This window comes from Hoplias malabaricus, chromosome 6 (genome assembly GCF_029633855.1).
Source record: "Hoplias malabaricus isolate fHopMal1 chromosome 6, fHopMal1.hap1, whole genome shotgun sequence".
Taxonomy (NCBI): domain Eukaryota; kingdom Metazoa; phylum Chordata; class Actinopteri; order Characiformes; family Erythrinidae; genus Hoplias; species Hoplias malabaricus.
This window is the reverse complement of record NC_089805.1, coordinates 16295385-16308783: the sequence shown is the minus strand read 5'-3', so window position 1 is coordinate 16308783 and position 13399 is coordinate 16295385. Positions and strand designations below refer to the sequence as shown.

Below are 13399 nucleotides of genomic sequence, written 5' to 3'. Positions count from 1 at the left end.
ATGTTGATGTTATTATTTACCACCCCCCTGTACTTTTTATTTGTACTGTGTAAGCTGATTTTTGTGTGTCGGTTTTTAAGAAAAATTAAAATGTGCATTTATTTAAAACAAAGAATTCCATAGAGCAATACGTAAAAGATATTTTTTTTCCTAATGCTTTATTGAATGTGACTGCTAGGTACTGTATGTTGTTGTGCGCCCATTCTGTTGTGTCTGTATTCATTTGGACAGTCTGAAAGAATAAATGCTGGGGGGGGAAAGGTTATGAAACGTATGGCGTTAACACGTATTTTCTGTATGCTTGGTTACGATGCAGCTGCAGCCTAGCGCCAGACAGCGAGCACTGAGTCTGCGGCTGTGATTGGAAAGTTTCAGTCTCTGCGCATCTGCCATTGGTCGCTTGTACAAACGCGCTTTATCTCATTGCATAGGTAGACCCACCCCTTTGATACTAGAACCTAAACACCATTTAAAAAAGGTAGTATAATTTTACACATGGGTCTGATAGTCTGAATCCCCGTGCACGGATAGGCTATTTGAACGTTTCAGTGAGAATTATATCTTCACATGGTTTGAAGAGAAAGGTAAGTGTAACCACAGAACGTTCACCTCGGTGCTGGATTATGGATTGTGCGATTGTGTGATTGTGTGAAGAGATGGTCGCGAGGACGGAAATCTGTTGACAATTTTTTCACATTCGGCGCCATTTTCAGACACAGCGTTCGCGCTCCTGCATCTGTGTGGAATACATTTTTGAGTGGCAGTTGTACCAAAGGTGAAGTTTGAAATTAACGTTGTTTCAGTGAGTGATTTGATTTAGTGTTTATTTCCCCTTTGGAAACAATGGCGCACCAGTGCATCAGAGCAGACTTATGTAGCTAGCTCTTCAGCAGAGTCAGTGGTTTAAAATAAAATTACAATTTTATAATGTATTATATTAACATTGGATTAAGCTTTCGTTTAAAATGTGTACCCTAATTAAAAACAACTTGCTCCACGCGTTTTTCTTATACCTAAATGTCAACTAATAATATCTGCAAGCTTGAAATAGGGCTTTGTGTTATCATGATTATTTTTGTTAATCGAAAACACGTTCGTTTTTAATATGTTTTTTTAATTAGTGGTACATTGATGACTTCATATCAGTAGTATCCTGAAGATTCTTTAATTCTTTCTTTCCTGCACCGTGCCTATATATTCATCTATAGAGACGCACAGACGCAATATTCTGTGCATGTTTAGTTTGCTGCAATCTTTTCAGCTGAAGGAAAAAGTTTACTGTCCAGAGAGGTCAGGTAAAATGTGACAGTCATTTTCTAATATGAAATAGAGCAAGTTGTTTTATTGGAAGAGTTGAAGTTATAAAAGCAGTGTTTATTTTTGTTGTCTTTTGTTGATCAGTACAAAGTGTTATGAAATGGAGACCCATTTTTAAATGAATGTCGCTGCAGCGTTTTCAGCAACATTGCTGAGCCTCTCCATGAACGCCATGGAACAGTCTTAATGCATTCTTACTTATAATGAATGTGAATATTCTTCCCGTGTTTATTCATTACATACAAAGATGTATTTTTGTTGTGATTCTATCATTCAGAGAGACAGTGTGCATTTATAATTGTGTCCCCACACACTTCAATATAATAATACCACCTGCTTTAGATGTTTTTGTTCACTCAGATTATTTACATTCACCTTTGTGATCTCTTATGTATAGAATCATATACAAATGTTTGGATTAATTAGATAAATCTAAATTAGAATAAAAAATTTAAAAAAAGAGTTAGATCTTTTTCTCAGTGAAATTAAGAACAAATCCTCTACAGAAAACACCCCTCTGCACATTTGATTCCATAGCTACAGTTTATTGGTTGATAATAACATATTGGAAAATTCTAAAACTACATAAGTAATCGTACATTTATAATTTGTTTTATTTTGCCAAAATGTTAAACTCATTAATGAAATTGAAACTCTGTACTAAAATGCGCAGTTCTGTTCTCTGGATTTGGAAACTTGTTTTGAAAATCCTGGATATCCTTTGTTTTACTGGTACCACTTATTTTGTGACATTGTAGACCCCTCTATTCTCTCTTCTCCCCCATGCTCTTTGCCCTGTCCTGGTGTCTCCATTGTGATTTATTTATTTATTTTATCGTTTGAGATCTGCTTGACCACGAGGTTATGGATTAGTTTGATTTCTCTGAGCCTGTCCTCTGGAGTGTGTGTGAGAGAGATCCTGTGTATGATCCCTATCAGAGATAAAAACTGATTGCATTTTTACCCTTTAATTTGTTAATGTATATAAATGATTTAGAGTGATCCAGTCTCATCTTAAAATTAAGGTGCACAATATTATTTTATACTCTATTTGTGTGACTAAACATAGAACCTCACAGTATGTTGGGACAAAAGCAAATGTGCATAAAGCATATATATATTTTGATCAAAGAAGAATAACCTCAGCATGAACCTGTGCAATCCCATTTACTACTTGGAATGAACATAATAATATAGTCATTTTTTTCCGTGGATATGCTTTAATTGTGAATTGAAAGTATTGAATGAAAATCTCCAGAAATGAACAATTCATAATTTTTAAATTCCAATATATTATAAATAGCATGATGAAAGCATCTCCTGCTATATCCATCCTGGATAAGGGGGACTCTAATGTAGTATCTAGTGTCTGGGGCTTATTTTATTTTTTTGTGCCGCACACATATATATTTGCTATATCCTTGCCATTTTTCTATATATTTTACATACCATCACCAGTTTTATCACATTTAGGTCAGACTAGATTTTCTAGGACAATTTTATTGCCATGCCCCTGAGTCAAAAAAGAAAAGTAAGCATATGAGTGGAGAGACATTTGAGAAAGAGAAAATGACAAATGACTGGACTTCTCAATCTTTTATCAGCACATACTGTTCTGCTGCCTATTTTGTATCAGCACATCCAAACACAAATACAGAGACAGAGAGATGCTCTCTAATCCCATGCAGCACAGATTAATTTTAAAGCCGCTTTCCAGCCTTAAGCTCACTTTCTGCATCCAGTTACAAACCACACAGCACATACAAACTGTCCTACTGTATTCATGCTGTCCTGGGTTTATACAGTCAATAAAATATTGCATAAATGGTTAAAAAATATCAGCCATTTTTTCACATCTCTCCATTTTTACACAGGCTCCAAAGTACAAAAGTACAGTGTTCAAATCAACGATTCATGGACATTGTGGTCTGTTCCCTTTTTTCAATTTAAGAATTCATGGGAGATCTCAATATGCAAACCAAAGAGGTGTCTGTGCCTGTGAAGACGACTGTCATTAGATTTATTTGAAATGTACCATATTGTGTGTGAAACAGTTTTGTTTTGACATGGACATATATGGCTGCCGCTGGAACTGGGTCACTCATGATTATAGATGATATAACTGTTGATGGAAGTAGCAGGATGAATTCTGTAGTCTATGTAGCTATTCTTTTAGCTCAGATATATTCAAATGCCACAAAACAGTACAGATGAAATAATACCAAAAATATATGGTGAAACCATCTCAAGTGTGTCTTAAGTGGGAGGGGGATGGAATATTTTGTACCTGATATCCAACTGAGTATGCTTTTCACCAGAGATGGGGAGTTGCTCAAACAGTAACTTCAGACTCGACATGAGACTCACCTTCCAATGACTCGGACTTGACTTGGACTTGAGGATTGGGACTTATGAAAGATCTTTATATAATGTAGTAATTGTTGTTATTATTATTGTTAATGTATATCTTGTATGTGTTAATTTGGTGACCTGTGTTCAGTTTCCTCCCTGCCATGTGCAAAGTAGTGAATGTGTGCAGCCACAAATATCAGCTCTGTCCATGGCAGCAACAAGTTCAACTGCTGGAGCTGAGCTTCTTGTCATTAAATTGGGTTATGGTAATGCCTATTTGTTACATTTTGTATTTTAACTTATAGTATTACTTGGCCTAAGCTTATAGATTGTATATTTCTTGTAATTTTCTGGTTAATTTTCCATGGTCTAAAAACACACATTGGTAGGTGGATTGGTGACTCAAGTGTCCATAGGTGTGTTTGAGTGAATGTGTGTCGCACTGTGAAGCCCCCTCCAAGTTGTGTCCCCGCCTTGCGACCAGTGATTCCAGGTAGGTTCCAGACCCGCTGTGACCCTGAACTGGATAAGCGGTTACAGATAATGAATGAATGAATGTTTATTTTTCCTATGCTCTCTGTAGCAAAGCACAACCTACAGAATTAAAGGTACACCATTATTTATTCTTATGTGGTGTTTATTAAAAATAAACAGCCCATTTAAAAATAAATGAAAGGACCCCTCAGCCAAGTACTCTGATGCGCACACTGTGATTATTCCACAGTTCTGAGAGTCAAACTTGGAGCCACAGCACAAGGCAAATACTGCTTTCCACCAGAAGGCACTGTGCTATAAGCAGTAATATCCAATATTAATCAATATAGCCAGGCGTATAAAGTATCATTCAAATTCTATTTGAATGATAAATTCAATATTTTTTATTCTTCAAACACTGAACAATTTTAAGCATGAAATGCCTGGGTAATAATTAATAATAACTGATACTGTGGGGGTTGTCACGGTGGTGCAGCAGGTAGTGTCGCAGTCACACAGCTCCAGGGGCCTGGAGGTTGTGGGTTCGATTCCAGCTCCGGGTGAGTGTCTGTGAGGAGTTGGTGTGTTCTCCCTGTGTCCGCGTGGGTTTCCTCCAGGTGCTCCGGTTTCCTCCCACAGTCCAAAAACACACGTTGCAGGTGGATTGGCGACTCGAAAGTGTCCGTAGGTGTGAGTGAATGTGTGCGTGTCTGTGTTGCCCTGTGAAGGACTGGCGTCCCCTCCAGGGTGTATTCCCGCCTTGCGCCTGATGATTCCAGGTAGGCTCTGGACCCCCCGCGACCCTAAATTGGATAAGCGGTTACAGATAATGGATGGATGGATGGATGATACTGTGGGTTTCCTCAGATTGCATTGAAATATACTTTTTAAAGTGATCATACAACTGATCAGTTATGCTGCTGTATTGTGTGCTAAAATTGGACTTTACAGTACATGATTTAAACTCGTAAGAAATAGCAATACAATTTTATGGCTCTGAACATATGTCATTCATGTTTTTCAACCATAAGAGACTTGAGGCTCAGCTTGGACGTGTGATGAAAGACTTGAGACCTGACTTGGACTTGCCCTTCAAAGACTTGAGACTTGACTTTGAAAAATTACTTGTAAACATCTCTGCTTTTCACTTACTTAAGACAAAACTTAAGGCTGTGAAGACAAAACCCCTTTACATGTACATGGTATACCCAAAGGAGCTTTATGCGGGATTTCAAAAACCCATAACATTTGTCCCAGACTTGACCCGTACCTTTTCCCAGTAGCACCCTAGTTAAAACTCCAGTTAAAGATTGAGGGGGCGCATGTGTGTATCGAACTGCTAATGTTAACTTCTAATATACCCTGCATGCACTGCACAGATAATGCTCCATGCCTAAAAACATTTCTAGCAGTGTGCTACATGTGTGAAAGTACAACTAAAGTACATCTCCGTACCTGAGTCCGTATGTGAAAACAACTAAAAAAGACTCAGCAATTGAATATAGCTGCTAGAGCTGGGCGATATGACCTAAAAATATTTCAGATTTTTTTTTACAAAAATTTTTGGTTTTCCTTTTCCTACTAAAATCGAAGTACAGATGACAAAGAGATGGTTCAAAACAAGTTTTACCTTTATTTTGTTTTCACTTAAATTTCCCCTTTGGGGTTAAAGTGCAACCAGAAACAACAAAAAACAAGTTTCTAGATGAGATGGCAGACCATTTCATTGTAAACAGTACATTTTAGAACGCTTTTTCCAACATAGGTTAGTTTCAGACACAGTGCACCCTCAAATGAAAATAAATGCACCCTCAACAAAAATATATAAATAAAAAATAATAAATAAAACTGTGTACTTTTTAATAAAATTGACAAAATAGAAAAAAAAAACACTTGTTTAACCTGTCAGCTTGCTATTAAGTAAATACTTTTCCCCTTTGGGCTTGATATAGTGAAAAACAAAGTTTATTCTTCATTTTTCCTGAATATGTAAACAAATAATTATAAACTGTAGTGCATACAGAACTTGTTGTTTTTCAGTGTTTTTTTTTTTGTTTTTTTTTTGTTTTTTAAAACCATTTTTAGCCAGGAAGACTAGTCTGCCCACCACCTTTGGCTTGATGCTTGCACGGTGACATGTAACAATGCTACCCCCCACACTGAAAATCCTCTCTGAGGGGGCACTTGTAGCTTGGATCAAGAGGCATTTCTTTGCCAGATTTCCTAGCCTTTGGGAAGCTTGGTTTGTGGCGCTTCCACCACACAAGTGCATCAGTGTTGGGATCTACCCCTGGAGTCAAGATGTAGGTGGCCAGCTCAGTCTCTATTTTCTCTACCTCGGTCTGATGTGGAGAGACATCCAGTGCACTCTTCTGTGCAGTTTGTCCTGCACAGGCTCACGGTTTGTCAGCAAGATAACCCATTATTTTCCTTTTTGTTGTTTTGGTGAGGTCAGTGTCTTCTTCTCCGGCTAGGAGCAAACTGGTTTTAAATAAATGCAGGACTGGTTTAACGTACGAAACGCTGATGTAATCCTCCCCAGAGAGAGCGTCTGTAAAATCCTGGAGTGCTCCAACAGCTTTGTTTATGGACTCCAACACGTCTTGCCAGGAGGGCACAAAGTGCTAGATTTTCTTGTCAGAACCCACGACACGGACTATAGTCTTTTCCTGTTCAAGAAATCCCATCTGGTTGGGGACTTTGTTATTAGATGATGAGTGGGAAGACCCAACTCTCCTTGTACTTTAGTCATCTCTTTTCCTTTTTTCCAGCTGTAAGAAAAGGCAGAGACAGCTTTATTGCAAAGCCCAATGGCATGGTCAATTTGTGGGCCCTTCACACCTTTCTCTGTAAAATAAAACAAAAACAAAACAGTTTTTAGGGAATGTCACTTACATTTACAATCATTTTGGTAAGTGTTTACATAGATGAAGACATGCTATTTCAGTACATGCACACCTCTCTCTCTCTCAAACTCACACACAAACACAGGGCTAAGATCTCAGGCATGGAACAGTATTTAACATTTGGTAATAGCCACAATAAATTTGAAACACTAATAATTGTAGGCATAAAATTGTCTTGTTTTAAGGCATGTACACACACACTCACACACAGGCTATAGCTTAACATTGTTATTAATCACAATGTATTTTTGTAGTATATATGTGTCTTTGTGCCTATGCTGTATGTTGTATAAGCTACTGGAATATAAAGTATCTCTATATCTATAATCATGCATGTAGCCTACATTTTGTGTATAGTCTATGTTAGCTGATAAAATTAATTACCTCATGCATTAATTGAGCTGTTCATGTCATCACTTAAATAGACATCATTTGAATGCTAGACCCTTACCTTAAGCATTGTGCAGTCTCTGTTCAAAGCACTAGAAACTAGGACACTTGATGTGTTTCAGAGCTTTGATGATATTGATGCCGCTGTCTGTAGTCATACAGCTAAATTGGTCTTCGGCTAGGTTCCAAGAGCTCAGGGTATCTTTTATCCCTTGAGCGATTACTTCACCCTTATGGCAGATGCATCGCAGAGCCCAGGTGTCATTAACAAAATGTACTGTTAAACTCATGGAGGGCTGAATCGTTTGGCTGGACCACAGGTCAGTGCTGGTGGCATAATACGACACGTCCTCCTCCAGCTCTTTAGTGATTTTTGGCATGTGTTGTTATACAGGTGTGGCAAGGCAACTTCAGAAATATATTTGCGACTTGATAGCACATACTTCTGGTCTAAATTTTTCAACATATTAATGTATCCTGATTTTTCCACCGTATGTATGGGCATCATGTCTTCTTCAATAAACTTCGCAACAGCATCTGTGATTACCTTCCATCGTGCCTCATTCTTATCATAAGGCACACAGTTTGAAAATGTCAGGTACGGTTGCTTGCTTTACTTTGGATGGCGTGCTAGTGCTGCAGCTGTTTTCATTCCACTGGGAGCAACACTTCCCCCACTTCGTTTCATGCTTCTTGTGTTTGAATAGATTCGTTGTGCTCCTTCTTTTGCAAGTAATCGTTTTCAAACACACCTTACAGCAAGGACTTGTTTGGTGTGCATCCATCGCCACAAAACCGAATCAATTCCAGATCACGGGGAAGTTACTCCTTTCTTGGGCACAAGCTCCGGCTTTCCTCCAATCGCCGTCATGTTGTTTGTGTGTGTTTATGGCAAGCGATTCTGCTGCTTTGATTACCTGCTCTCCAGGGCTATGTGAATTATTCTATGTTTACTCCTCTGGCTGCTGAGGTGTGACCGCTGTAACTTCCACAGTGGTCTCATCATGATGATAAAGTACTCATTCACAGAACTCTATACTTTTCAAAATTCACGTTATAAAACACACACTCAATTACTCATGCATTGTCACCTTGGTATCTTGTGAAGGCCTAAATATTTGCACCGAAATCTGGGTCAAACTTTTGTTTATCGAAAGCACTCCAAGGTGTCGTCAAGTTCATCCAATCAAATCAGTGGCCGGAATATACACTACATTCCATTAGTAAACTTGCCTCCACCAAGCACTGATATTAATTAACAACAAGGCAACCATTATTGCTGATGTTATTCTGGAACATAACATTGAGTTGCTGTGTTTCACTGAAACTTGGCAACAACCTAATTATTATTTTGCTTTAAACCAAACTTTGCCTGCCCACTATCAATATGTGGACAAACCATGAATTAACTGGCCATGGTGGAGGGCTTGCTGTGATCCATAAATCAAAGTTTAAAGTTAGAACTGTTCCAGTCCCACACACCACTTCGTTTGAATGTATACTGTGCTAATTACTGTGCTAGCCCTCTATAGATTGTACTTATTTATTGTCCCCCAAAATATCTCCTGTCTTTATTTCTGAGCTCTCTGAGAAACTCACCTCCTTTTGTCCTCTTTACTCTGATTTGTTCCTGCTTGGAGATTTTATAATTCTTGTTGGTTCTGAATTTTTAAATGTGCTTCAGTGTTTTGCCCAGAATGTGGACTTCCTTACACATAACAAGGGTCACACCCTTGATATTGTTTGCTGCACTGGCATTTCTCCTACTAATCTGCATGGCATCGATTTATTCATTTCTGACCCTAAGGCTGTTTTCTTTGACCTTTTTCTAACATGTCTTAAGCGAGGGCAGTGTGAATCACATCAGTTCACTTTCAGAAATCTAGAAAACATCAGTCCTCCTGTCATTATGGACATGCTTAGTAAAATTTCTACACGTGAATGTGTGGATCCTGACACTTTAGTGGTCCATTATGACAAAACCTTCCCTTCTATTTTAAATCATCTGGCTCCTCCTGGAACACATACTGTTACATTCTCACATCCTGTTCCTTTGTACACACCTGAGCAGCGTAAAACTGAATGCTGCTGGATGTCAGCTTGAGCACATTTGGAAGAGAACTGGCTTGACTGTGCATGCCCTTGCTTATACAGATCATGTTGTGAACTACAAGGAGGAACTACCAAAAGCTAAAATTCTTTATTACTGCAATATCATTCAAGGTGCCCATGGCAGTCCTAGAGCTCTTTTTTCAATTGTTAAAAAGTTGTTGCATCCTGCAAAATGTTTTCCCTTAGTCCCATCACCTAAACTCTGCTCTAGGTTGATGGCATTATTTAACCAAAAAATAGATATAGTCTGTTCTCTATTTCCATCTAGCCCAGCATCAATTGATTCTAATCTTTATTTTCCATCTATACGTTTTAATGGCAATTGGTTGTCCACGTTTACTACTGTGTACGAAAGTATTGTCTCGCAGCTTATCAAGACTTCTAGATCCACCACAGGCCAAGACCCCTTGCCAACACACTGGGTGAAAGCTTGTCTTCCCTCAGTCTGCCCTTTTTATTAGTTGGTTTCCATTACCCTCGTTCTGGAGATGAATGGCTTAAATCCTGATAACATGGCTAATTACAGGTTAAACTCCAATCTTTCACTTCTTGTTAAAAAATGGATTGTAGCTGCCCTGTTAACAGAACACACTGAATCTAATGATCTGTTCGTGGTGTTCCAGTCAGTATTTAGGAAAAATCACAGCACTGAAGCTGCACTTGTGAGGGTGGTGAATGATCTTATAATGGCAGCTGATCAGGAGTTATTGAATTTACTTGTCTTATTGGACCATATTGCAACTTTTGATACAGTATGCCATGGCCTATTACTATCTTGACTTTTTAATCTGATTTGTATAATTGGAACTGCTCTTGCTTGGTTCCAGTCTTACCTTGCAGACAGGCAGCAGTTTGTTTCTGTCAGAGGTTTTAGATCTGACTCCTGCCCTCTGTCATATGGTGTCCCTCAAGGTTGTGTCTTTGGCCCACTGCTTTTTGTACTGCACATGCTTCCTCTTGGTGATATCATTAGATGGCATGGGTTGCAATTTCACTGTTTTGCTGATGATGTGCAGATTTATATATACACTAAACCATCACTCAATCTACCGCCCTCGATTCTAATGACATTTTTAGCTGATGTGAGGACGTGGCAGAAGGAGAACTTCCTAAATCTGAATAGTAACAAGTTAGAAGCTATACTAATTGCCTCTCCAGCTACAGGCAAGAAGATGAGCAATATCACTGTCTCTATTCCAGACCTCATTGTCTCATCTTCAACTCAGATCAGAAATTTGGGAGTCACTTTTGACTCCACATTTGAACCACACATTATGAACATCTGTAGGACCGCTTTTTTCCATTTAAAGAACATTGCTACCATATGGCCCTTTCTCTCTTTTACTGCTGCTGAGACCATTGTTCAGGCATTTGTAACATCTAGAATTGACTACTGCAATGCTGTACTACATGGACTCCTGGCTCAAGGGTTTAACAGGCTCCAGTATGTGTTCTGACATTAGTCCAACCCTGAAACATCTTCATTGGCTCCCTGTACATTATTGTGTACAGTACAAGCTAATTGTGCTGGTGTTCAAATCTTTGCATGGCCTTGCTCCCTCTTACCTGGGTGATCTCCTTCCCATTAAATCTCCATTAAATTGTTATTATTATTTACTGTTATTACTATTTTGACTTTCTCCTTTTTACCCTTATTGTACAGTGTCCTTGGGTGTCCTGAAATGTGCTTATCAAATAAAATATTATTATTATTGTTATTTGATTTTGTCCATGTGTTTCAAATTTTAGGCAGTGACAGACTGCAAATGAAAGTAATCCTTGCGTTCATAATTATATTTATTTGTCTAAATACTTTTGAGCTTGTGAAATTAGAGGGATATTTAAAAATGGTTTTAATCCAAAATGTTTAATACAATATTTTTGTTAAAAACTCTGACCTTAAAGGAGCAATCTGTAATAGTCACACCAAGCATTTAAAATTGGAACTATAATACAATTTCAAAACAGTGGAGACACCTATCTGCCTCCTCCCCAGACGTGAAGCTTGAGCAGGTTGCCAGTTTGAGGAAAACTGAATGAACAAGCAACAGATGAGTTTAAGGACTTGGGCCATGATATCTAGGAAGAATGTGCCATAATCAACATATTTACACACAAAAGTGTTCATCATTTCACTAAAACAAGTGAACAATTTCCCATTTTCCTGCATTTACAAGCATTTACTGTCCAAATCCACCTGAAATATTTAGACTGTTACTTATCGATTTGTATAAATGTCATTTAGGAGGCAGATCTTATCCACAATTTTCGTAGTCAAACATTTAATTCCACACTGCATGTGTCCATTTACGTGTCTTAATGACGTTATTTGAGAGGTTCTTGAATTCTTTATTCCACTTTAAGAGCTGAAGTTAGTACTATAGCTTTTAAAACTTTTTGAAGCAACTGTTATTCCACTTTTATCCATTTAAATCACACAAACCAATTGTATTATTCAAACAATTACAGTAATACCTCGCTACTTCGCGGCTCATCTTTTGCGGATTCGCTACTTCGTGGGTTTTTTCAAGGGGGCTTATGGCCGCTATATCGTGGAGATTGAGGGGAAATCTAGGAAAAACATAAGTATTTCTTACGTACAGTACCTGTATTGTTCATGTCCACATCCGAGTGAAATTTACTTATGCTAAATCACAGCTTAGGAATTACTCTATTAAAGAAACTGGTAGGGCATCACATGTAGTTCCAGCTGAAAAACATTATAGAATGACTGTTTAATGGAAAGGGTGGGTTGTTAACAGTACAGGGAGGGTTTTAAAAGTCCAAATACTCGCTAAATACATAAAAAAATATATATCTTTTCTCTACTTCGCGGAAATGCGTTTTCTGTGGGTAGTCTTGGAACGCATCCCCTGCAAAAAATGAGGGATTACTGTATTTACAATTTTTGTATTCAACCATTTCCATATTAAATGGGTCTGTTTAAGAGTCTTATTTGTTTTGTTCTCTAGCTTCTTATTGAATACTCAGTTCCACCTTAAACAGCTATGCGAAGCTAAAGCTAGCACTAGGATTATAAATAAAACTCATTTTGAAAACACTTCTTATTTTCCATTTTATCCATTTAAAACATGCAACTAAGTGTACATCATGTCGCTAAAACATCTACCTACTAGGAAAATGCCTATATTTGCTGTGTACTACCAAGCTTGATTTCTCCGTTCCACCTTAAATAGGTGAATATGTGAGGCTTTTCAAACACAATTCTTACTCCTTAATTTGTTTATAACACACACACACACCGTGGAGTGATACACATGAATCTGCATCTGTTTCTTTAAAACAAACATTACATTTACATTTTTCAATCATGGTGTTATTCACCTTCTTCGTATAAAACACACAAAACACAGTTCTGACACCTTTCAAATGTCAATATGCTTAACTTTCTTTATATAAAACACAAAACCTATGGTATTTACTCCTTTTAATCTGTTCATAGGTGTCATAGGTGTACATCTATATTTTTTTTCAAAAATTATTTGCTTTTACCTGTTCAGGAGGAGGAGGGCGGCACGGTGGCACAGCAGGTAGTGTCGCAGTCACACAGCTCCAGGGGCCTGGAGGTTGTGGGTTCGATTCCCGCTCCAGGTGACTGTCTGTGAGAAGTTGGTGTGTTCTCCCTGTGTCCACGTGGGTTTCCTCCAGGTGCTCCGGTTTCCTCCCACAGTCCAAAAACACATGTTGGTAGGTGGATTGGCAATTCAGAAGTGTCCGGAGGTGTACGTTAATGTGTGTGTATATGTGTGTGTCTGTGTTGCCCTGTGAAGGACTGGTGCCCTCTTCAGGGTATATTCCCACCTTGCGCCCAATGATTCCAGGTAGGC

The 13399-nt window shown here is 38.2% G+C and overlaps 1 protein-coding gene across 3 annotated transcripts in view; it reads left to right on the top strand.

The window, feature by feature from the left end:
• Positions 1-451: 451 nt before the first annotated feature.
• The window catches only part of epb41a (erythrocyte membrane protein band 4.1a), a 166827-nt gene continuing 153879 nt past the window's right edge, over positions 452-13399 (top strand). For 2 of the 3 annotated variants that reach the window (XM_066675382.1, XM_066675379.1), the window contains exon 1: positions 1191-1295. In XM_066675382.1, coding sequence (XP_066531479.1) covers positions 1235-1295 — 61 coding nt within the window. In that variant the 5' untranslated portion in view covers positions 1191-1234. Of the gene's footprint in view, positions 585-1190; positions 1296-13399 lie in introns of those variants that run through there. The other variant, XM_066675380.1, reaches the window with a different exon arrangement.